At 54.1% G+C, this 22,002-nt stretch overlaps 9 protein-coding genes across 9 annotated transcripts; 7 read left to right on the top strand and 2 right to left on the bottom strand.

Annotated features, from left to right (window-relative positions):
* Positions 1-477: 477 nt before the first annotated feature.
* zrfB (low-affinity Zn(2+) transporter ZRT2) lies at positions 478-1,539 on the top strand (the record flags this gene model as incomplete). The annotated part of the gene is made up of 1 exon (XM_056947849.1): positions 478-1,539. One exon carries the CDS (start codon positions 478-480, stop codon positions 1,537-1,539), a length of 1,062 nt encoding a protein of 353 aa, XP_056797359.1.
* Positions 1,540-2,279: 740 nt separating this feature from the next.
* On the top strand, positions 2,280-4,082 carry N7459_008680 (Glycerophosphoinositol permease 1; the record flags this gene model as incomplete). Its single annotated transcript, XM_056947848.1, has 6 exons — positions 2,280-2,399; positions 2,492-2,541; positions 2,600-2,716; positions 2,774-2,925; positions 2,996-3,364; positions 3,421-4,082. 6 exons carry the CDS (start codon positions 2,280-2,282, stop codon positions 4,080-4,082), a joined length of 1,470 nt encoding a protein of 489 aa, XP_056797358.1.
* Positions 4,083-4,442: 360 nt separating this feature from the next.
* Positions 4,443-5,030, top strand: fkbp3 (peptidylprolyl isomerase family protein FPR2; the record flags this gene model as incomplete). The annotated part of the gene is made up of 2 exons (XM_056947847.1): positions 4,443-4,672; positions 4,862-5,030. 2 exons carry the CDS (start codon positions 4,443-4,445, stop codon positions 5,028-5,030), a joined length of 399 nt encoding a protein of 132 aa, XP_056797357.1.
* Positions 5,031-6,714: 1,684 nt separating this feature from the next.
* Positions 6,715-7,794, bottom strand: N7459_008678 (cytochrome b5-like heme/steroid binding domain-containing protein; the record flags this gene model as incomplete). The annotated part of the gene is made up of 1 exon (XM_056947846.1): positions 6,715-7,794. The coding sequence occupies one exon, from the start codon at positions 7,792-7,794 to the stop codon at positions 6,715-6,717; it is 1,080 nt and encodes a 359-aa protein (XP_056797356.1).
* A 483-nt stretch (positions 7,795-8,277) lies between these two features.
* On the top strand, positions 8,278-9,589 carry N7459_008677 (PP2C family serine/threonine-protein phosphatase; the record flags this gene model as incomplete). Its single annotated transcript, XM_056947845.1, has 5 exons — positions 8,278-8,376; positions 8,425-8,549; positions 8,611-8,905; positions 9,004-9,106; positions 9,204-9,589. The coding sequence occupies 5 exons, from the start codon at positions 8,278-8,280 to the stop codon at positions 9,587-9,589; spliced, it is 1,008 nt and encodes a 335-aa protein (XP_056797355.1).
* A 1,252-nt stretch (positions 9,590-10,841) lies between these two features.
* Positions 10,842-11,795, top strand: N7459_008676 (acetamidase/formamidase family protein; the record flags this gene model as incomplete). Its single annotated transcript, XM_056947844.1, has 1 exon — positions 10,842-11,795. The coding sequence occupies one exon, from the start codon at positions 10,842-10,844 to the stop codon at positions 11,793-11,795; it is 954 nt and encodes a 317-aa protein (XP_056797354.1).
* Positions 11,796-12,253: 458 nt separating this feature from the next.
* Positions 12,254-15,279, top strand: N7459_008675 (ATP-dependent helicase; the record flags this gene model as incomplete). The annotated part of the gene is made up of 2 exons (XM_056947843.1): positions 12,254-12,622; positions 12,679-15,279. The coding sequence occupies 2 exons, from the start codon at positions 12,254-12,256 to the stop codon at positions 15,277-15,279; spliced, it is 2,970 nt and encodes a 989-aa protein (XP_056797353.1).
* An 861-nt stretch (positions 15,280-16,140) lies between these two features.
* Positions 16,141-16,918, top strand: N7459_008674 (uncharacterized protein; the record flags this gene model as incomplete). Its single annotated transcript, XM_056947842.1, has 3 exons — positions 16,141-16,260; positions 16,489-16,705; positions 16,782-16,918. 3 exons carry the CDS (start codon positions 16,141-16,143, stop codon positions 16,916-16,918), a joined length of 474 nt encoding a protein of 157 aa, XP_056797352.1.
* Positions 16,919-20,059: 3,141 nt separating this feature from the next.
* Positions 20,060-21,381, bottom strand: N7459_008673 (G1/S-specific cyclin; the record flags this gene model as incomplete). Its single annotated transcript, XM_056947841.1, has 2 exons — positions 20,060-21,121; positions 21,172-21,381. The coding sequence occupies 2 exons, from the start codon at positions 21,379-21,381 to the stop codon at positions 20,060-20,062; spliced, it is 1,272 nt and encodes a 423-aa protein (XP_056797351.1).
* Positions 21,382-22,002: the final 621 nt, after the last annotated feature.

The raw sequence follows: 22,002 nt of genomic DNA, 5'->3' as shown, positions 1-22,002 counted from the left end.
GAAGATTGCTCAGGAATTAATCTGGCTGTCATTCACCGCATAGTAGGTGTGCATCACCAAGAGATTCAGAAGTTCTCTTTTCGTGCTTGCATGCGTTGAATTGTCTGCACTGTCTGCTTTAGGCATCGATCTCGACAGGCCAACCCGCTTTTCACCTGCGCTAATCATTGGACCGTCTCGCCTATACTCGAGGACCTTGGGGGTTACGGCCAGTGGAGGAGAGGCATCCACCCACAGTCAGCGACCGATTCGCTAGTGGAAATCCCTCTACGTCAATCAACCTGTCCGGTTGTCGCCTTGTCCTCTTTTTCTCCCAAGGTGCTCGTTCATTGTTCAATCTGATTTGGTCTGGCTCAGCGGACCGGGCCTATCTTATTGATCCTTCTGAGATCTACTGTTCGGTCTTGCAACGTATCTCGGTTCCATTTCCCTGGTGCCATCTGACACGCGAAAGAGAACGTTGATCCCTCGATCATTATGGAGACGGAACCTTTCAACCCCCTCCTCAAGCGCGAGGATGCCTGCGCCTCGGGCAATGAATTTGATGGCCGCATGGGCCTGCGCATCTCAGCTATCTTTGTCATCATGGTGGGATCCATGTTCGGCGCTCTCTTCCCCGTCTTTGCGCGGCGATTCAGCAGCCACAGTGGATTTCCCAAGTGGGCGTTCTTCGTTGCCAAGTACTTCGGGTCCGGCGTCATCGTTGCGACGGCTTTCATTCACCTGCTGGCCCCTGCCGAGGAAGCCCTGACCAACAGCTGCTTGACCGGTGTGATCACCGAATATAGCTGGGTCGAGGGTATTATTCTCATGACGATCGTTGTTTTGTTCTTCGTCGAACTGATGGTGATGCGATTTTCGCGGTTTGGCTCGGGCCACGACCATGATGAAGAGGGCGACACCCACTCTCATGTCGACACCACCATCCCAATTGCCGAGGAAGTGGGCTCCAATAAGAACTACATGCCCGGCGAAGACCACCTGGGTCACTCCCGTGAACACCACGACACGGACGAGTCGGAGAAAGAACCAGATTCAATTGAAGACTACGCAGCTCAATTGACGTCACTTTTCATCTTGGAGTTCGGCATCGTCTTCCACTCGGTCTTCATTGGCCTCACACTCGCTGTGTCCGGCTCCGAGTTCACCACACTTTACATTGTCCTGGTCTTCCATCAGACCTTTGAAGGTCTGGGTCTAGGCTCGCGACTCGCAATGCTTCCCTGGCCTCGATCCAAGCGCTATACGCCATACTACCTGGGTATAGCCTTTGGTATCTCAACCCCAATTGCCATCGCCATCGGACTCGGTGTGCGCCAGAGTTACCCGCCGACCGGCCGTACCACGCTCATTGTCAACGGTGTCTTTGACTCGATCTCTGCCGGTATCCTCATCTACACGGCCCTTGTGGAGCTGATGGCGCACGAGTTCATGTTCAGCAGTTCGATGCGCAAGGCGCCGATTCGTGATGTGCTGCTGGCCTTCCTCTTGCTCTGCATGGGTGCTGCGCTGATGGCCCTGTTGGGTAAATGGGCGTAGACCGGTCCCGACACTGTCCATTTCTTGTTCATTGATTTCATCACCCGCTATCTAAACGGGGAGGTTTACTTGAAGAGTATATGTGATGAGTGGCCATGTGACGTTGCATTGATACCCGCGGCGACCGGCGTTGGTTGTTCGTTTTCATCTGGGATCTCGGAGTTTGGAGTGTAATTGAATCAGTTCAAGGAATTCACAGAGTTGATTCAAAGTACGTGGACGTACTGACCGAGTACGCTCACGATCCACTTCTGTAAGCGTGAAATCCCGGATGTGGATGATTTGTTTTAGCACACACGCTACCTAAGCTTTTTATGAGATTTACACGATGAAAATATATGGGAATTGACTGGTCCAACTAGACCGGCTATCAGCTAGCTTACTAGGTGCCCATATTTCGACAGAAGTACGCTCGCTTTCTCCACCCCCACAAGCGCCAATCACTTCCTTTTACGCTCCCTCGTGGTTGACATATGAATGCTGGATTGTCCGCATCAAGTTATATCGCCATGGTATTGTAACCGTATTGGGCTCAAAGCAGGCAGCTCTTATCATGGAGAAATTAAACCCCCTTTCTATAGGGCTAGTCTTGCGGCGAGTGTGTCTGGTGGCAGGCAGCAGAATCATGTTGCACACACTCCTGGTGACTTCTCTCCTCTTCACCTCTCCTGCCTTTGCCCTCTAGTCAGCCTCGTGAACACTCTCTCATCACGACCACGGCGACTATTGATTTTGCAGATATGGCCGAACGACCCAATGCGTCCAAGGCTGGGGCCAAAGACAGCATTGGCTTGGTCGACGCCGATCCCTCACGCGAGGTCTCCAAGAAGCGCCAGAGCTTGTCGGACCTATTTACCATCGTGAGTGCACAGTTTCTCCAGTCCGATCTAAGCTTCTAGTTCTCTCTTGCTCAGTTGGGTGGCCTCGCTAACGAGCACCAATCTATTTGCAGTGGGCAAGTGGCTTTGCCTTGATCAGCGATGGATACCAGAACAACCTGATGTGAGTGTAAGCCATTATGGAAATCAACGAAAGCACTGCCTGACTCCTGGAAACACAGGACTATGACCAATGTGCTTCTCAAAGCCGAATACCCCAAGGACTATACGTCCACAGTCAGTACGCGCGTGTCCAACGCGCTGCTTATCGGCGAGGTAATTGGCCAGGTTGTCGTCGGGTAAGACCCATTTGCTCTTCTTAGGAGACGTTTTCTAGAGACTGACGATACGGATAGCCTGACCTGTGACTATTTTGGTCGTAAGACTGCCATTGTCTTCACGACCCTGATGATCGTCATTGGAGGCATCCTCGCTACTGCGGCGCATGGCGTAACCATCAACGGTATGTTCTGGATGATGACGGTAGCGCGTGGAATTGTTGGCTTCGGTAAGCTTCTTCCCAACGCCAGGACACGCCCATGTCAGATTTCTGTCGCAACACTCACCCTCATTTCCAGGAACCGGCGGCGAGTACCCTGCATCGTCGACTGCTGCTTCCGAGTCCGCCAATGACTTGACCCCCAAGCATCGTGGCCCGGCATTCATTATGGTCACTAACTTTCCCTTGTCCTTCGGCGGGCCGTTCGCGGTGTCGGTTTTTCTAATTGTACTCATGGCCTGTGGCCAATCTCACTACAGTACCGTGTGGCGGGTCTGCTTTGGCATCGGATGTATCTGGCCACTGTCCGTGTTCTACTTCCGTATTCGCATGCTCAACTCAACGCTCTACCGCCGTGGAGCAATCAAGCGACACGTTCCCTACGGACTTGTCATCCGGTACTACTGGAAGACGCTCATCGGAACCTGTGGTGCCTGGTTTCTCTATGGTAAGTCTGGCATCCCCTCCCTATTTTGCGGCTACTTACCACTCATCTGCGAGTAGACTTCGTCACATTCCCGAACGGGGTCTTCTCAGGCACGATCATCTCATCGGTCGTCGGCAAGGGGTCAGTCCTCAAAACTGGTGAATGGCAGCTCCTGCTGGGAGCCCTCGCTCTGCCTGGTGTCTTCCTCGGCGCCATACTTTGTGACCGTGTCGGAAGAAAAAACGTCATGATGATCGGCTTTAGCGGATACCTAATCTTTGGCCTGATCATCGGCTGCGCCTACGACAAGATCACCAAGATTGTCCCGCTCTTCGTCGTCTTCTACGGATTAATGCAGAGTTCCGGCAACTTCGGCCCGGGCAACATGCTCGGCCTACTGTCGTCGGAGTCCTATGCCACCGGGGTGCGTGGGACTTGCTATGGCCTGTCAGCCGCAATTGGCAAGGCCGGCGCCGCGGTCGGAACTCAAGCGTTCACACCGATCGAGAACCACCTCGGCAAGAAGTGGACATTCATCATTGCGGCTATCTGCGGTGTTGTTGGCATCCTGGTGACATTCTTCTTTGTCCCCAATATCTCAGGCGAGGATCTGCGGCGCCGCGATGAGCAGTTCCGGGCGTATCTTGTTGCTCATGGTTGGGATGGTGCCATGGGCGAGGATGATCTGCAGGCTATCGCTGATCAAGGCATTCCGCCGGCCATGGGGCAACGATACTGAGACGACGACGAAACAAGGTTGATTTAGGGCTTTGGGGAGGTAGTTTTCCTTTTTCTGGATTTTTACAATCGTGGAACACAGCTTAATTTTGAATTTGGCGTGAACGCACCAATCCAAGAAGCATCATAATATCGTGCAACCGTGTCAACGTAGAAAACTCGCTGCGCAGCTCTTCCATAGTCGTCCAACTCTCAAGTTACTCAAGTTCTCCGGACCCACCACCTCGCCGCCTCCGCACGGCAGCCCACGTTGCAGTCCTCTCCCCCAATCTACTGACCTGATCCTCCTGCTCAACCTCTCTGTCTCTCCGCCATCCACGTCCAATTCCTCTATCGCCAATTGCACCTCTAGCAAACCACAATGCGTCTCCTCTCCACCCTCCTCCTCTCCCTCAGCTCCCTTGCCCTCGCCGCGGAGCTGGGCATCGAGACAACTCACAAGGTCGAGTGCTCGCGCAAGACCCAGAACGGCGACACCGTCTCCATGCACTACCGCGGCACTCTCCAAGACTCCGGCAACGAGTTTGATGCAAGCTACAAGCGCAATATGCCGCTGACCTTCAAGCTGGGCACCGGACGGGTGATTAAGGGGTGAGTCCGGACTCCAATTCCTTCTTTGCACTGCAGCCGTACGCTGCGCTTCATTCGAGATCCTCTCAATAGCTGGAGGCGATTTCATGGCCAAGCCCATTCTTTTCCTCGTCGCCAGCTGCAAAGGCCTCGAATCACTGAAGCAATTGCCCACCCCACAACACATCGCTAACTCCGTTCTCCGTACAGATGGGACCAGGGCCTGCTCGACATGTGCATTGGCGAGAAGCGCACACTGACCATCCCGCCCGAGTTTGGCTACGGCGACCGCGGCGTCGGCCCCATTCCCGGCGGCGCGACGCTGGTTTTCGAGACCGAGTTGGTCGGCATTGAGGGCGTGGACAAGGATGAGCTGTAAAATTGGGCACGATGGATTGCGTTGTTGGAATTCAGAATACATTCGTCGACGGTCTCCGTCCAGGGGAGATGTCTGCTATGCTTAAATGGATATATATACCCGGAAATGAGCTCCATCCTAGTCTTGGAATATACATATTCTGCGGCATAAGACGGCCGCCCCGTTCCTGGCATTCTGTTGGTAAATGTTAGACGAGGGAACTCTCTGACGACTTCTTACTGGGGTCTTACCTAGCACCCTTCCAGCTGGAGATAGACTATCACTCCTGTAGTCCAATTCGACTTGATGCATGAGTCCACATTGTATGCAACGAGCAGATCATCGACGCAGAGACTCAAGGAACCGGGTCCCCACTAGAGCCCACGGTACAGGATTTCCATCAAATATCCACGAATGAACGCCAGCGTTCGACCACGGGTTGCAGCGACTGCGTAAGCTTTCAATATCCTGGAGATCAAGGTGACTACCCCAGGGGGGTATGTTTTCACTTGCTGCCCAGCAACTGGGATATATGGGTTCATCCATCGAGTACTAATTTGGTCAACATCAATGGGACAGAAAAGGCTCAAGCCTGTAAAGTTAAGATCCTTCGATGTGAGGCTTGGGACATTGGCCTGTGCACTTCTGGATGATGATGAGGCTGCGTTCAAAGGATTGGGCTTATGTGCCTCTGCCGTTTGAGGAGATTGCCTTGTTGGAAAAGGGTCGAGTAGTGACAAGTTCAGTTCTCCACGGTGCCCCCGCCGAGGCTTTGAAGCAAAGTATCTGGAATAGACACTGGGCTTCGTGGATTTTCATTACTGTTGGTAGGGCTACTCCTTGGTAGCATTTCTTCTCCCGATCGAAATGGTGAAGAGGGCTTCTGCCGAAGCTTGTGCGCTTGCTTGGTGCTTCCGAACATCCTCAGTGGGCATGATAACTTTGCTGGTGAAAGGAGTGGCGGAGCTTGGAGCTAGTTGGTAGTTTAAATGTGAGAATGAGCGGGCAGCATGGCAGTCTAGACCACTCGCGACAGGGAAGTCTGATTGCTTATAACTCGAGAGTTGCATTCATGGATCTGGCGGCCCTCGGAGCTGATGCCGGAGTTGATTTTCTCAACTCCGCTGCCTTCTCCGGCCGAAGCATCGCTCTGTGCATTCTAAGCCAGTTCATGGGATACTTATGCAAATACATTTCATTATCTCGAGTGCACAGTGCTAGGGGATTTGGGTGATCTAGATCTATTGTACAAAGAGCCATGAAAGGGTATATCGAGAAAATATACAGACCACCGCAAATGCAAAAAGGGTTAGTGGATATCATGACAATAACGAGAAAAACAGAGGTTGTATGAACATAAAAGTGATAGGGAAGAGTTCCGCCTTGTTCGAGGCAGTGCTGCATCTGTACTCTGTACAAGCCAGGTTTGCTTTCGTTTAGCCAAAACCACTCGTTGACCCGGCTAATGAAGGTTGTCTGCATGGAGTGCGTTGCAGTGCTTCCCGGTCCAACCCGGTTCAATGCGCTGGTATGTGGCGTGTTGGGCTGTCCGCTTGAACCGCGGCTAGGTTGTCCAGAATGCATGGCGTTCTCGCCCTCGGTCTCCATCCAAATCAGCGATTAGAGGCCGAGTCTGATATAATCCAAGCCCATCCAGCCAAGTTGCCAGCAGCAGGAGGCCTGCCAGATTAATGCTGGGAGCCCATTAGTCCATCGCATCGAGGCCATTCTCAGTCTGAACATCGTTCTCGGAGACCAAGATCCCGACCAAGCACTCGCTCAATATACCGTCCCAATTGACCCATGGATGGATCTCCTGGAACAGCCGTGCCGAGTCTTTACCAGCACCGCGCAAAAGCTCCCCCTTCCCACCTGGATGGTATGGGAGGTAGGGGCTGATATTGTACACTTTACCCTGGTACGAGGTCCAGGCATCGCGGCCCTTGCGTCCGTTCTGCGATTTCAGCAGGGACGGCGTGACTCGCAGCAGGCCCGGGGGCATACCTGCACCGCGGAGTTGATTGTTGGGGTTCGCTGCCAGTGCAGCCCAGTCCAGGGGCGAATAGCCTGGTTCAAGAATGACTTTCTTCGACGCTGCAGGCGACTTTTTGAGGGTCAAGGGAACCGGGGCTAATGTGCTGTTGCTAAGGCCGCTGGGTGGAGCGCGGAGCCTGGACGCTAAGGATGGAGGTGGCTGAAGGCCGCTGGCATTGGGCCGCGGTGGTTGAAGCTGCGCCGTAGGCTGTGTGGTAGGTCGAGACCGTGGGACTGGAGGTGGAGGCATCATAGCAGATGTATTTACGCTGGTTGCGGAGCGCGTGGGCGGTTGTTGCTGCGCTTGTGACGACAAGGAAGGCGCAAGAGATGGCGGCTGCAATGTGGTATCCACGGCTCCATCACTGCGACCTGCCAGCGCTGATGGTCGCTCGGATCCATTCATACTCTGACCTGCGAGGGATGATCCCATCACCGCACCTGCAGTATTGTTGCCACCAGAGTCTCCGTCCAGATTCAACACCGGCACCGCAAGAACGGGTGGGGGCGCACTCGATGCCGACGCCTTTGGTGTCGTCGCGATGTCTTCGGCTTCGATCAACGGGGAGGTCGAGGGGCCACCGTCATGGCTCGCGGGGAAAGGTTCGGCGGGAGGAGTGGGCGGCGCGTCGGAGTCAGAGTCCGGCGGGGTGGAAGATGATGGAGGATCCAAGTTCCAACCAACGGGAGGATAGCGACAGTAGAGAAAAACCGCGGTCGCGATGAATATGCCCAAGCCTACCCAACCCATGCCGCAGATGGGACTGGAGAAGAGAAGAAGAGAATTGCTGATCAGCGGGATTCGCTCAGCCCGGCCTGGCCCGTGCGCTGCATTCGAGATCGACAAGATCCTAAGATGGTATAGTCTAGGATTAGAATTGTATAGAGCAGGTTCTTCACGGAGCTCGCCAAGCCAATCTGGTTCTTTTCATTCTGATCTCTGCTGGGAGAAAAAGAGACATGTTTCTCTGCGAGGGGAAAAGTTTAGTTATTCACATCGATGGATCTGTTCGAACAGGAGGAATTTCACCAGGCCCCAGCAATGTCTGGTAATAATCCAAGATGAGATTTTCAAAAACATAGGACTCGGCCAATTGTAAATAGAATGTCGTATATCAGGTAGCTATACCATTCAAGTACGCCATACATGATGTCAGTCCGCCATCACTGTCAGAGGCGACAACCTGGGGATTCATTGCGAGGGTCAGAAGATCACCTTGTCCAATCCTTCAAGATGGTCATCGCCCACCGAGCCTTGAGAGATCAAATGTTCCAGAGCACTTTCATGTCTACGTCTGATACTATCGTGCTCTTCGATGCGGGAGCTGGTCAGGTATAGCTTGTCCCCTCGAACGTGTAAACGGCCATCACTAACGATGAGGATGATGGAAAACAGGCACAAGGAGGCCGAGATTTCCAAGAGGACCGCTACACACTCATCCGGCCGGAAGAGTTTCCTACACAAACAGACGATAAGTTTGCCTTTTTCGCCGTCTACGACGGGCAGTAAGAAGGCCCGGGGCCCAAGACGATCCCTCATCCAGCAGGTCTAATCTGTGGCACGCAGTGGTACGGACCTGGTGTCAGACCATGCCAGCAAGAAGCTGCACCTCCTGTTCGCCGGGCGACCCGAGTTCCAAAAGGGCGACTCTGCGGCAGCCATCAATGCTGCCCTGGCGGAAGAGGATCACCTGTTGCTGGAGAGCTTCAAGCGTGACAGCGAGGAACCCGCGCTATCCGGATCGACGGCGGCGGTGTGCATTCTCAACCTCACGCAGGGCGAGCTGGTGGTCTCCAACCTGGGCGACTCGCATGCCATTCTCGCGGAGCGAGATCCCAAAACGGAGCATCCCTATCACATTGTACGCCATGACCCTGTGGAGGTATCGTGTGGGGTGGGGGAGAGAAGTCGGGGGAGTGGCGAAGAAAGGAAGGTGAAGAAGTAGTAACAATCCACTAGCGACGACTCACGCAGGCACACAAGCCCGAGGAGCCCGACGAACGAGCACGCATCGAGCAGGCCGGGGGCCAGGTCCAGATGCGCAGTGGCATCCCTCGGTTAGGTAAGTCCGGTCTTTTGCCCCGGAGGGTCCAAGGTTCAACCTTTGGAAGGATCGCTAAGGTGGCATCCGGCTCGGTCTGACTGGGCCGGAGGAACAGGATCCCTGAACATGTCGCGCGCCCTAGGCGACCTGCAGTACAAGAACCCGGTGAATGCCGTGCAGGACGATCTCTCGATGCAGCGGAGACGACGAGCCTCGTCCTCCTCGTCCTCGGCCCCGACGGTGGGAGACTTTGTGTCCAGCAAGCCGTTCACCTCGCGGCGGAGCCTCCAGGCCGACCGACGATATCTGCTGGTGATCGTGTCGGACGGCGTGAGCGACCGAACGGACGACGCGGCCCTGATCCAGTACGTGATGAAGCTGTCGATGCGGGGGATGCGGGCCAGCGCGATTGCGCAGGAAGTCGCCACCAGCAGCGCCAGCCATCCTCGGAGCGACAATGCCTCGTGTATCGTGGTGATGCTGGATGGCCAGCAATCGTAGGAAGCGAGGGTGAGGGAGCCATGTTCTAGGTCGCGATAGGAAGTTGCAGATCCTCCGGCTCGTCCGGGATTTGCCAGGACTTGCCAGGACTTGACGGACGCCGGTCGTGAAGCGAGATGCTAGATGCGAGAGCCGTAGTAATGGCCACGGTTGTATTTGACTACCGTGGCAGTCCGTATATAGGCCGACGACGGAGTACTCCGTTCAGCATCGCGTGGAAATCGCGGGTCCACAATTTGTGTTATGCATGTCGATTCCTCTAAAATCCAACGAGCATCCGTCTCTCCTTTCCCGATCAAGAAGGTGGATGAGGACCAAGTGATCATGCGATAGACGATGGGTCGTTCATGATTGGGCTTGAATCATTATTCGTGAAGGAAGGTCGATGGCTGCGAGTCAAGAATCGCACCGCCAAGCGAACAGTGCAACGGCGAGCCTGCCCAGAAGAGAAGGATGGCTTTCGGGGTGGCGCGGCCCTCGTCGTTTTCGTATTCCCCAAATGCCACCGTTCATCGCATTCCCTCTCCATGAGATCCTGTGGCTGTCGGGATTGTCGGGGACATGCTTCTCTGAACTGCAAGTCGCGCCCGTGATTTGTGTGTCTTTCCCCCCCCCTCTTTTCTCTCAGATCCATATCGGCCACCCCCGCCGGGCACGGCGAACTCCACGACGACACGACGAATCGAGCAGGCGGATAAGAATGTCGCTTCTTGCCGTCGGAGTGGATCGTCATCGGCCAACCAGCACTTGCAAAGCGTCTGTGCTTCGATCCCTCGAAGTGGGAAATCCCCAGAGGCTCCAAAGGGGCCTCGATGGCCCAATCCGCTGGAAATCTGTCACGCCGCTTTAGGAAGGCGGATTGCATCTTCTGCACCCACTCTCGCGCTCTCTCATTTTCTCACAGGCTCGCTCTTGCTGACGCGGTGGAGTTCCTCGAGGAACAAGCATGAGCAAGATGCACTAACCACCTTCCATAACGGTCAATCGTGAAGAGGATCAGAGGATCTCAGCCCTTGTGCCTGGATGGTGCTTCTATCAACGGACCATCGACCCTCTCCGACAACCGATTCTCTTCACTCCCTCTCTCCGTTCCCCCCTTCTCTCTCTTATATACTTCCGGCTTTTCCTCGCTCTCCATTTTTCTTCTCTCGCCTATTGACCTCGATCTACTGATATTGCCACGGCTGGTCCCTGGTCCTTGTGTTTTCAAATGATTTCCACAGAGACCCGACCTCAATCTACACCTGGCACCATGACTGCCCCATCATGGAAGTCCTTCCATGTGGGAAGAGAGTGTGGCCATGTTAAATGGTCTCGGAAAATTGAACCTAAGTTGACCGTGACGTCCGGCCAGACTGTCACTTTTGATGCCATCGACAGCAGCAACGGCCAACTTACCACGGCTTCCGACGCATCAGCCATCACGACCCTGGATCTCGGCCTCGCGAATCCTGTCTTCGGTCCGATCTGCGTGCAGAGTGCCCAACCGGGCGACGTTCTCAAGGTCGAAGTCCAGGATCTCCAGGTGGCTGACTGGGGCTGGTCTGCCATCATCCCCGGCTTCGGTCTGCTGGCAGACGAGTTTCCCGAGCCCGAGATCAAGATCTGGTCGCTCGATCGGGAGAAGGGTTATGCACAGTTCAAGGATATGCGTATCCCCCTCCGTCCCTTCCTTGGATGCATGGGGCTGGCTCCCGGCCACGACGCGGAGCTGTCCACCGTCCCACCTACTCACGCCGGGGGAAACATGGACTGTCGTGAACTCAGTGTCGGCTCGGTCGTCTACCTCCCCGTCCAGACCCCGGGAGCCCTGTTCAGCTGCGGTGACGGGCACGCCGCCCAGGGCCACGGTGAAGTCTGTGGCACCGCCATCGAAACTCCTATCCGAGCCACGCTTCGCTTTGAGCTCCTCAAAAACCAACCCTGGATGACTGCTCCTCAATTTCAGACACCACCCTGGTCTCAAATTCCCAACCCGCTTCCTGATCTGGGAACCTACGGTGCCCTTGCTGTCGCTCCCGATCTGTTTGAGGCCGCGAAGGGCGCCACCCGCAACCTGATTCAGTGGTTAGTCTCGACCAAGGGGCTCACCCGCAGCGAGGCCTATATTTTGGCTAGTGTCGCAGGTGACTTGCAGATCGCAGAGATTGTCAACGTGCCCAATTACGAAGTGGCAATGAGTATTCCCTTGGGGATTTTCAGCTGAATCGGATGCATCTGAAGATTCAAGATTCCAGAAAGCAGGGATTTCGTACGGAGAATCGGTGGTGTGATACCCCCAGGTGTTGAATGATGTTATTATGATCCATTTGTAAATATCGTCGCGCGACTTGAGCCTTTTCCTTTGTGGTACCATAATTCTGGCTGCATGGGCTCCTGGTGGCCTTTAATATAGTTCAAGAAGAGCGGCTTCTTAAGATCCAAATCATGGAGCAATTTTTTCCCTCCACTCCACTCAATAAGTACTCCGTGTTGGCCTTTGGTACAGCCTAGACTGCACATGTAGCTAGAATGGCAGATTTCTTCTAGTATCGCTAAACACATCTGCCATTGTCAGAGTCCGCATCTTCTCGTGTACATGTCACATGACACCGCGCCTCAGCGCGTCTCGCTCTTGGCGAGCAATCGCATCCCCTCGCGGGATCCAAGGACTCTCGAAATGTCATGGATCCCATTCTCGATGGCCTCAATCCTGCCCAGCGTGAGGCCGTCACCTCCGCCGCGCCCATCTTGCAAGTGCTTGCCCCTCCGGGCTCCGGCAAGACCAAGACCTTGACGGCTCGCGTCGCGTATCTCCTTGCCCACCATGGATACTTACCCCAGGATGTCATCTGCTGCACATTCACCATCAAAGCGAGCCGAGAAATGCGGGAGCGTCTCTCCAAGCTCATCGGTGAACGACTGGAGTCGCGTCTCATCCTCGGCACTTTTCATTCGATTTGCCGTCGGTACCTCGTCAAGTATGGGTATCTGATCGGACTACAGAAGGGATTCGGGATTGCGGATTCAGACGACAGCCGGGCAATCCTCCGTGTACGTTCAATATCCAATTCACATCGCATGGTGGTCTTCTCTCATACTGAACACAGCGAATCGTCAAACGACTGAACTCCAGCATCGAAGTGAAGGCCGCCCAAGGGCGCATCTCCCGCCACAAAGCGCATGGCATGTCTCCAGATGCCTTAGCTGAGCGAGTGAAAGCGGAAGAGCTGGAGCTGGTGGATATCTACCGCCAGTATGAATTGGCCCTGGCTGCCTCCAATCTCTTGGATTACGACGATCTGCTCCTCCGCTGCGGGGACCTGCTTCGAGAACACCCGGGCTGTGTCTCCAACGTGCAGGCCGTCCTGGTCGATGAGTTTCAAGACACCAATGTGATCCAGTACGAACTGATGAATCTCTTTGCTTCCAAAAACCGACGTATCACGATCGTCGGCGACCCGGACCAAAGCATCTACGGGTTTCGGTCGGCGGAGATCCAAAATCTGAAGCGGATGCAACGGCGCTACTCGAACACAGCGGTCGTTCTTCTAGAATCCAATTACCGTTCATCGGCGTCGATTCTGAGCTCCGCTCAAGAGGTGATTGAGCAAGATACCTCGCGACCTGCGAAGAAACTGCAGCCGACCCATTCTCATGGCACGATGCCCGTGCTGAGGAAACTCCCCACCGCCAACGCGGAGGCGCTCTGGATGGTGCTCGAGATCAAACGATGTGTGACAATGACGGGCGGTTGCTTGCGGATGTCCGATTTCGCGGTCTTGCTGCGATCCGCGTCGTTGTCGACGCGCATTGAGACAGCATTTGGGCGAGCGGGCATACCGTACAAAATGGTTGGAGGTCGCAAATTCTTTGACCGGACCGAAGTCAAAACCCTCTTAAATTATCTCAGAGTCGTGAGCCACACCGAACACACAGATGCCCTGCTGGGGATTATCAACGTTCCGCCGCGGAGGATCGGCGATGAGACTATCAAGCAGTTGACCGGCGGTGCAGAGAAAGCCAAAGTGCCCCTATGGACTTTTATCAAGGACGTTATCCAAGGTCGCCGGTCGACAGAGAAGAAGCTGCAAAGAGCGGCAGAGCAAGGTCTCTGTTCGCTGATGAGGTTGATCGAGGCCTCTAAGCAGAAGTTGCAGGACTGTCATGACGCTTCTGCCCCCGGAGCTCTCCTTGAGTACATCACAGAAAACCTTTCTTTTCAGGAGTATCTCATCAGAACCTACCCTCTGGACGAGGACGGTCGCTGGGCGAATGTCAAGGAATTAATGGGCCAGGCAAACGAAGCTGCAATCGCCAGCGAGAACGCAAATCAGGAAGAAGACCTGCCCGAGATTGAGGGCATTGAGCAACAGCAAGCGCACGCCGGAGAGGAAGCACTATCTCGCTTTCTAGCTAATGTCGCCCTTGCCACCGATGCAACGACTCAGGATGAAGGAGAGCAAGCAACGGAGAAAGTCACCATTTCTACGATCCACGCTGCCAAGGGCTTGGAGTGGCCTGTCGTTTTCATTCCGGCCGTATACAACGGGAGTATTCCTCACTCACGGGCAGAAGTCATTGACGAAGAGAGACGGCTGCTGTATGTTGCGATGACTCGAGCGCAAGCCCTGCTATATCTCAGCTTGCCGCTACGGCAGCCCCGGCTAGGGGAAGGGGAAGATTCGTCCACCAGTCTAACGCCCTTCTTGCCCCCAAAGTTGATCAAGACTCGTTTTCGTCCTACAGGGCCGCAATTACTCGAAAAAGTGGTGTATTCCATTGCAGATATCCTGCGACGGCCACGTCCGTCACCTGAAGACATGTACAAGTCACTGAGTTCGCTTCCATCAACATTGGATGATCAGTGGACGGCGGAGGGTGAAGAGAATAAACGCGATGCTGAGTCTGAATGGAACAATCCGCTGGCCTCGAACAATCAGCCGGAAGGGCCTTACCCTAAACGCCGTCGCCCTGACTCCAGCCAGCCCACGTCTACTACCTATATCTCTGCGGGTGCATACAACACGACCATCTCGACCAACTTCACCGTCTCTACGACTCTCTCCTCCGGTTTCTTGTCTGCTCGAGACTACGTCGCGGCAAACTCGGCTGCAACTCAAGAAACAGACATCGGGTCTACGCCCAACGCCACTGCAGGACCCGCCCCAGCAAACAAGCCCAAGGCTGCAGTGCCAAAAGACGGGCTCACCCAGGCCAGCATTGCCAACTTCTTCGGGGGGCCAGGATCGCAGAAGAAAGTGCCCCCGTCGACTGATCATACGTTCACTCAACCAGCCCCGAGAACCCAGCCGCCTCCGCGGCCAGCGCCAAGTGTCGTCCCGCCGTCCCTCTCCTCGCACCGTCCTCAGCGGCGGCCACTTCACCCAACGCGGCCGGCATTAGAACCCACGGCGAACAGCAACTACACGTGGCTGGCGGCTCCGGCACAGCCTGCCGTAAAGCCGGCCCGGAGGCTGACGCAGCAACAACCAGATGGAAACAGCGCAGCGGACGCAGGGACTGGGGCGGATGAGGTGAAACAGCAGAGCTCCACCCGCGGCATCCAGTCCGTCACGTTTCACACGACGACGATGACCATGGCCCGGCAGCAGGCTTCAGCGTCGGGGCGACGGACATTGGGGATTCGGCGGAGCATGAATGGATGGGAGGAGCGGATGAAGCGGGAGGGCGGAGGCCAAGTGCGCTGAGTCGTGGCGGGTCTAGGTGTTTAGGTCTAGAATAATGACGATAATGACGATGCTCGGGTGACACTTGGGAGTCCCAGAGTATACACGCACGACGACTGGGCTAGTTGTTTTCCGCCTGATGCTTTGGCTGAGCCTCGGGCTCCGCAGGAATTTCGGTCTGGAGGCCTCACTCAGCCGGAAGAGCAAATGGCACATACAGACCGTGACGCACGCCGGCGTTCCCCCGGCGCTATGAATGCATGTTTACCCATACCTGGATAGGGAAGGGCACGGTATTGCATGTTGCAGGAGTAATGTACGCCGTCCGGTTGCAATACACGTCCTGTGGATGATCATCCGGGAGGGAGCTATCATTGGCGAGAAGCGCGCCATATAGCTACGATCCGAGGCGATCATTCGGGGCAGAAGAATCTGGACCAAAGTGGACCGGGGATGTCGGTGAAGACGCCCCTGGATCATTGACATCACTGCCGTTGTGTCGTTGACGCACACATCCCTGAGACGGTGATTGGTGTGAGGGAGAAGGAAGAGAGAGGAAGAGAGCGGTGAGGCTGAGGAATCCTCGTCCTGCAGGAAAGTACGAGTTGGAAGTACTTGCAGTAGTAAGTACTTCGAACGGGACAAGCAGCTCTCGGAGCGCTCTCAATGGCACCAGCACAACTCAGACGCTAACACATCTACGTTCTAGCCCATGAACACACACTATGCCTCGCCGGGCGAAGCTATTCTTGGAGGAATGGCTGACTCATCATTATTGGGTCCACCGCGTCAGTAACGAAGCTGCGTACAACCAGTCCACTGCGTATCGTTGTCAAACTGTCCATTGGCTGCCCTGCTTTCGCCTGGCCTCCAGCGCCAATCATGGCCACACACGGCCGTAATCTGATTCAATACCAGGCACCGGATATGTATACTATACGTCAGGGGGGGCGATCCATTCCCGTGAGCTCCCAGAGAGCTCCCTGGCGACGAGACTTACATGTACGCTCTCACCTTTCTCCGGGGTCGTAGATCAGATGCGCTCAATTGGGAATGGCCCGGGGTATACAAAAAGGGCCGCTTCGCTCTGGCATCACCTGTCGACACCGTGTCGTCGTCTGTGCCTTCTTCGTCTTCAATCTCATCAACAACCACCTTCACCCATCATCTTTATAGTTCTGATATCCCTCAACTGCTCTATCTTTTATAATCTATAGATCTCGTCTCTAGCAGTTCAACACTGCTGCACCGTACGAGATCCGCATCAGCCATACTCGTGTCGTCGAGTCTCTGCTACAGAGCCACTTGCTCTCTCTCTCGCCTCTTTCCTTCACCCTTCACACCGTCACCAGGCGAATCATGCCACACAAAGTCACCAACGACTCGAATTCCACCCTGGCCAGCAGAGCCAGTAGCGGGGACCAAGTCGTCGCCACGGAGGCCCGAGGTACGTCGATCCAGAGCGCGCTGTGGCTCTCACTCCCACTCTAGACCCCCGAACCCCCCTGTCCTCCGATCTCCAGATTCAGCCCGGCTAATGCAGACGCGCCCGTCAGCCGCCAATCCCGTCCGCAAACCCCCGGTCATCGTCCATAACAAGGGTGGCCAGATCTACGACGAGACCCGGCCGTCCGACTGGGACAAACAACGCTGGAAATAGTCTCTACAAACACGGATGCAGCAGTTGCAGCAGCAGGCCGGACCTGGGTGCTATATTGGTGTTGGTTGGGGAAGAGCTGGAGTTCTCCCCGAAATTCCATTCCAGCTTTATCCGCGCGTCTTCCCCGGCCCAACGTGACAACCCGACGAACCCCCAGAAAACAACACCAAAAAAGAAAAGAAACAACGGAACGAGGAGCAGCTCCCCAACAACCAAGAAGTGAGGCAGTGATCGGCCACTGGCGCGAGAGACTTGTCAGTCCCCGGGTCTGGTCGCTTATCTCCTTCTTCCCCCTTTTTTGGGCGTGTTCCTAGGCCCAGACGAGAAAGGGATGGGGCGTCTTTCGTCACCGCTCGAACCCCAAACCGCGGATCAACCGATCAACCACCCCTGACTCGATTCGGGGCTAATTCTGGGTCTAGCCCATGATGGTTTCCGCTTTGTCTCTCTTTCTTCTTTTGGTGAGGGTAATTGGGGAAGGCGAGTTTCCATTCCCAACCCGACGACCAAGTGGGCTCTGCACACTGCTGCTGCTGCTACTACTGCATCACCGATGGATTGTTTTTTGCCCCGGATTTTGGGGTTTGGGCACTGGGGAAGAAGGGGGATCCACTTGTGCTTCCCCCTGCCTGTGCATGTCTTCCGTCGCCCTTGTATCATTACTTGCGGAGTTTGCTGAGCTGGCGTTCTTTGGCTTTTTCCTTTTCCTTCCCTTTCTTTTCTTGACCATTTCCCTTTACTGTCCTCAATTAGGAGTGTGAGGTGACCCCCTTCTTCTCTTTTCTGCCTATATGTTTTCTCCCCTCTCCCTTATTATTCGTCACTTTTTCCTTCTTCTCTCAACTCTCCCTACCATTCCTGCTCATCCTATCGTCGATCCCGTTCGGCCTCGGAGAGCATTACACGTGTCACACTACTGTTCCCACTCCCAGCGGCCCCTGCTGCAGGATACATGCCTGAGTGTTGCTTGTTTCGTAGCAGCACATTTCCTGCTCTTCCCTTTACCCTCCACCTCTCTCCCTCTCTTTTTTGTCTAGCTTTTTCTATTTTTCTTTTTTCCTTTCTGGCTGCATGCATAGCGTGGGTAACGGGATCTGGATCTGCAATGAGCGAAATTTATCTGTATTCTGAACACAAGTGCTACACTACACTCAACAATTTGATCAACATCAAAGATGTGTCAATTCTTCCTCCAGCCTTCTTCGCACTATGAAAAGACTAGATTATATAGGTACAGCCTACTATATCTCCCATTGTTTACCTCCTACTACCTGCAGCTCGGGACAAAGTTGTCCACAACCGCGGATCCCCGAAACAAGCTGCGCTGTGATTGGTCTGCTCTAGCCTTGATCCACGGTTGAACCGCAGTCCACATGGGGACCCAACATCTTTAATACAAACATACATATTTAAATATTCTTCATGGGCGGTGTCAATACCAGGATTTTCATTGTTCCTTGATACATAATATCCATCAAAGCAATGCGCAGGTTGGGTTGGGATGGGACGGGACGGGACGGTTCTGTCGCACAGGATTCCTGGTTGCGCTGTACGTACGCGTCGCCGTGATGAGGGTGGATCTTCGGGTGTTCCGAACGGTCACGACCAGGAATGTAGTCTGCCGGGTGGGCTCGGCGGTCGACCTCTATGGTTGCGCGAAATACGTATATATCCTTGGGTAGTTGCTATGCGCTATGTGAGCTATTTTTGCCGGCTTGGTACAGGAGTGGGAGGTTTGGCGATTGAGTTGGAGGATTATATTCCACGCTAAAAAAGAATGAGACTTGCATGGGTTTGCAATTTATATGTTCCGGCATGGGCTTGGATATATACTTTGAATGGATAGATTGACGACCGAATGTTCTTGAAAACCAGATGCTGGGCGTGGTTATATAACAGGAAGAAAGTTGCATCAATTGAAAGAGCACCATGTTGAATATAGATAGGTAAAGAGCAAGGTACTCATCGTAAACGACCAACACCCATACAAGGGACACTGGACAAGGTTAGAACGTCGAAAAGACACAAAGGCGAGCTATTGACTATACGTGAAAATGCAAGAGTTACTACAAGACATACACACAGTACAGAAGACAGAGGCAGAAGTATTCCACTGAACAAGGATATCATTCGTGGGCCATGTGGCACTCTTGAATCCACATAGAAAGAATAAACAAGAAACACCTTCTCCTCTGCACCTCGGTGAAAAAAAAGACGAGGCGTAGAAGGCAGCGAAGGGCCATGTTCAGGCTAGGTACAAAGATAGGGGGCAAAGGGGGGATAGTATCAATCTCAGGTCTCGGATGCCTTGTCCCCAGGAGACCGCAATGATCTTTTTTGGAGATTTTCTTTCTTTTTTTGCTTTTTTTGTGGCCTGTGATCTATCCGCAGATCCATCTTCAACATGGCTATGCACATCAAAAGACGTGAGATAGTTCACCCCTTACCGAACTCGCGAGCGAGAACGAGAACCAGGGCGAAAGGCTAGACACAGTAAAGGCTTTTCTGTTGCTGAGGGGGGGTTGGGTTGGGGCAGGGGTGGGTGTTGACAGGTAGTGTTTCGAGCCAGTTGGGCTGCAAAAGATCGTCGTGGGTTGGATAGCAGGTGGATGTAAAGGCGCAGCGCCAGCGGGCGCGCAGCGGTAGAAGAAGTTGTCCAGAGTATTGGTCATATTTGCCATGGACAACACAGAAGCGAAGATGAGGGCGGATGGTAGAGATGCAATAAACAAATTGGATAAAAAAGAATCAAAAGGCTCGCTCTTGCAATGCTATGTGGTGAAAGATCAAAGATGCAGATGATGACCCAGAACCGTTGGGAACAGGAAAGAGAGGGGTATGCAATTTTTGGCACAAGAATGAAAAAATGGCTGGTCTCGACTCCGGCTCTGAAGACCGAAGCCGAATGCAAAGCGTATCAAAGGGGGATTGTCAAGGAGGTCGAGTGTCGACACAGTGAAGAAGAGTGCGTAGACGAATTAGGGTGTTATTAGCCGGGTCGACACAACGCAAAAGCGAACGCTCCTTTCGAACGATTCTATGCGGTCGGAATGAAAAGAGGTGCACCGAAGAATATGTGCAAGACGCCGAAACACTTTTGGGTGAGCAGCAGCTTCTTCTTTTGCTCTCCTTTTCGTTTTTTTACATCGCACCCACATAGGTCGGGTCCAATGCCATCTGAGACTGAGGGAACTGCTGCAGTTGCTGCTGCTGAGTCATATACATGACTTCCTGTTGCTGGTAGACATTGGCGTTAATATACTGCATTTCTGCCGGGGCGACGGGCGATGGCGAGCAGCCGTTCACAGCCGGATGGTCGGCCATTTGAGCCTGTACGTAAGCTCCATTCTCAGGGGTGATCGGCGGGGTCATATAGCCGTGAGGAACAGCGGCCAACTGCTGGGACTTCTGAGGGGTAGCAAGGCCTATCTCCCCATTGTACGGCTTGGACTCGACAGGAGTCTCGACCGGCGGGGTGCAACGTGCATAGTTGACCAACGAAGCCTGGCGGTTGAGGAAATGTTCCAAGATCTTCGAGACCCGCGAGTAGTGAGCCGACGCATACTTCCGAGCAACGACAGCAGAGGGCTGGTGGAGCTGCTGGGACAAACCGACGAGCGTCATCGAGTCGTACTGGGAAGCCCAGTGGGTGTGACGAGGCTGGGGACGATTGAGGATGCATCGCGACAGGGCCAGAGCAGCTCGAGCAAGCTCCGACGAAGGCTTGGACACGAAGTCGCGGTGGAACAGGGCAATCTCCAGGATGAAGAGAGACATGTGCTCAACCTCAGGGTCGAAGGCTTCATCCAGGACCGCGATCTGCAGGAAAGCGTCGACAGTTGGGTGGCCAACAGTCCAGCCGAGGGTTTGCAGCACATGCCACTCCATCTGGATGAACATGTCATCATCATAGAGAGAGCAGCACATCGACTTCAGCTCCTTGACAGTGGGAACCCGGTCCTTCTTATCATTGTATTTGGCGGCAATGAGAAGGGCTGCACAGCCGACCAGTTGGTAGTGGCGTTTGTAGACCACACGCTTGGAGCAGTATCTGTCAAGCAGGTTGATGGCTAGGAACAGCGTGGATGGCAGCAACTGGAATGCAGTGTGGGCCTCGATCAGGAAGTCAAGCAGGTACGGACGCATGAACCACTGGATCTCAGTCTGGATGTCAATCGATTCGACATCAGGAAGAGTGTTGCCCTGCGACACTGTTAGCTACACCAAATCATTCTACATCTGCCACTACTTACGTCCATCTCCAGCATGTGGCTCAGGACATCATCCCGCAGCTCCTCACTGGTGAGTTTGGATAGCTGATCTGCGATCGCATATTGGCGCTCACGAGCGACAAGCTTGTCGTGCTCCTGTTTGGCCTGCTTTTCGGCACGCAAGCGGTAGTCATCCTCGATGAAAAAGGTATCACAGGGCTGGAAGCTGGAACGGGGACGGAGGTACTCCATGATGGCTAAGCGACTTCACGTGACGGAAGTGGGAGGGAGGTGCGATACTGGATTAGCTTTGCTGAGTACCGAGGGAATCTGAAAGACGAATGACTTTCAGGGAACGACGGAGTTAAGAGAATGACAGTCGTCGAATTAATGAATCAAATGAATGACTGGAAGGTAGTTGGCAGAATTAAGGAATGGACCAGCGTCGTGAGAATAGTTCAAATGCTGAAGGCGATGAGGGTTGCCGAGAGGAAGTCGTCCAGAATGAAAGCTGTGGTGATGATTAACGTATTAGCGGGGACTGTCGGAGCGGATTAACAATTAGGATTAAGATGGGCAGATGATTAGAAGCAGCGAGTGGAAGAAAAGAAGGTGAGAGGTGGAAACAGAACGCGGAAAGGCATCAGATATCAAGCGCCAGAGATAAAGGGTGGGCAAACTCCTTCGGAGAATACTAACCCAGATAAAGAGCCTTCGGGCAGAGGGCACGATGCAACCCTTACCGTGACGGCGACACTGGCATCTAGGCTAGGAAAGAACGCAGGAATGATCCGGTGAATTAGGATTCTGTGGGATACCAGTCCGAGAGATGAAGCACGAGTCAACGTCTTCACCCCTGGGGCCAGGTGCTGC

Source organism: Penicillium hispanicum (genome assembly GCF_028827665.1).
Source record: "Penicillium hispanicum strain IBT 35686 chromosome Unknown utg000007l_segment0_segment0, whole genome shotgun sequence".
NCBI lineage: Eukaryota > Fungi > Ascomycota > Eurotiomycetes > Eurotiales > Aspergillaceae > Penicillium > Penicillium hispanicum.
This window is presented reverse-complemented; position numbering and strand designations above follow the sequence as displayed.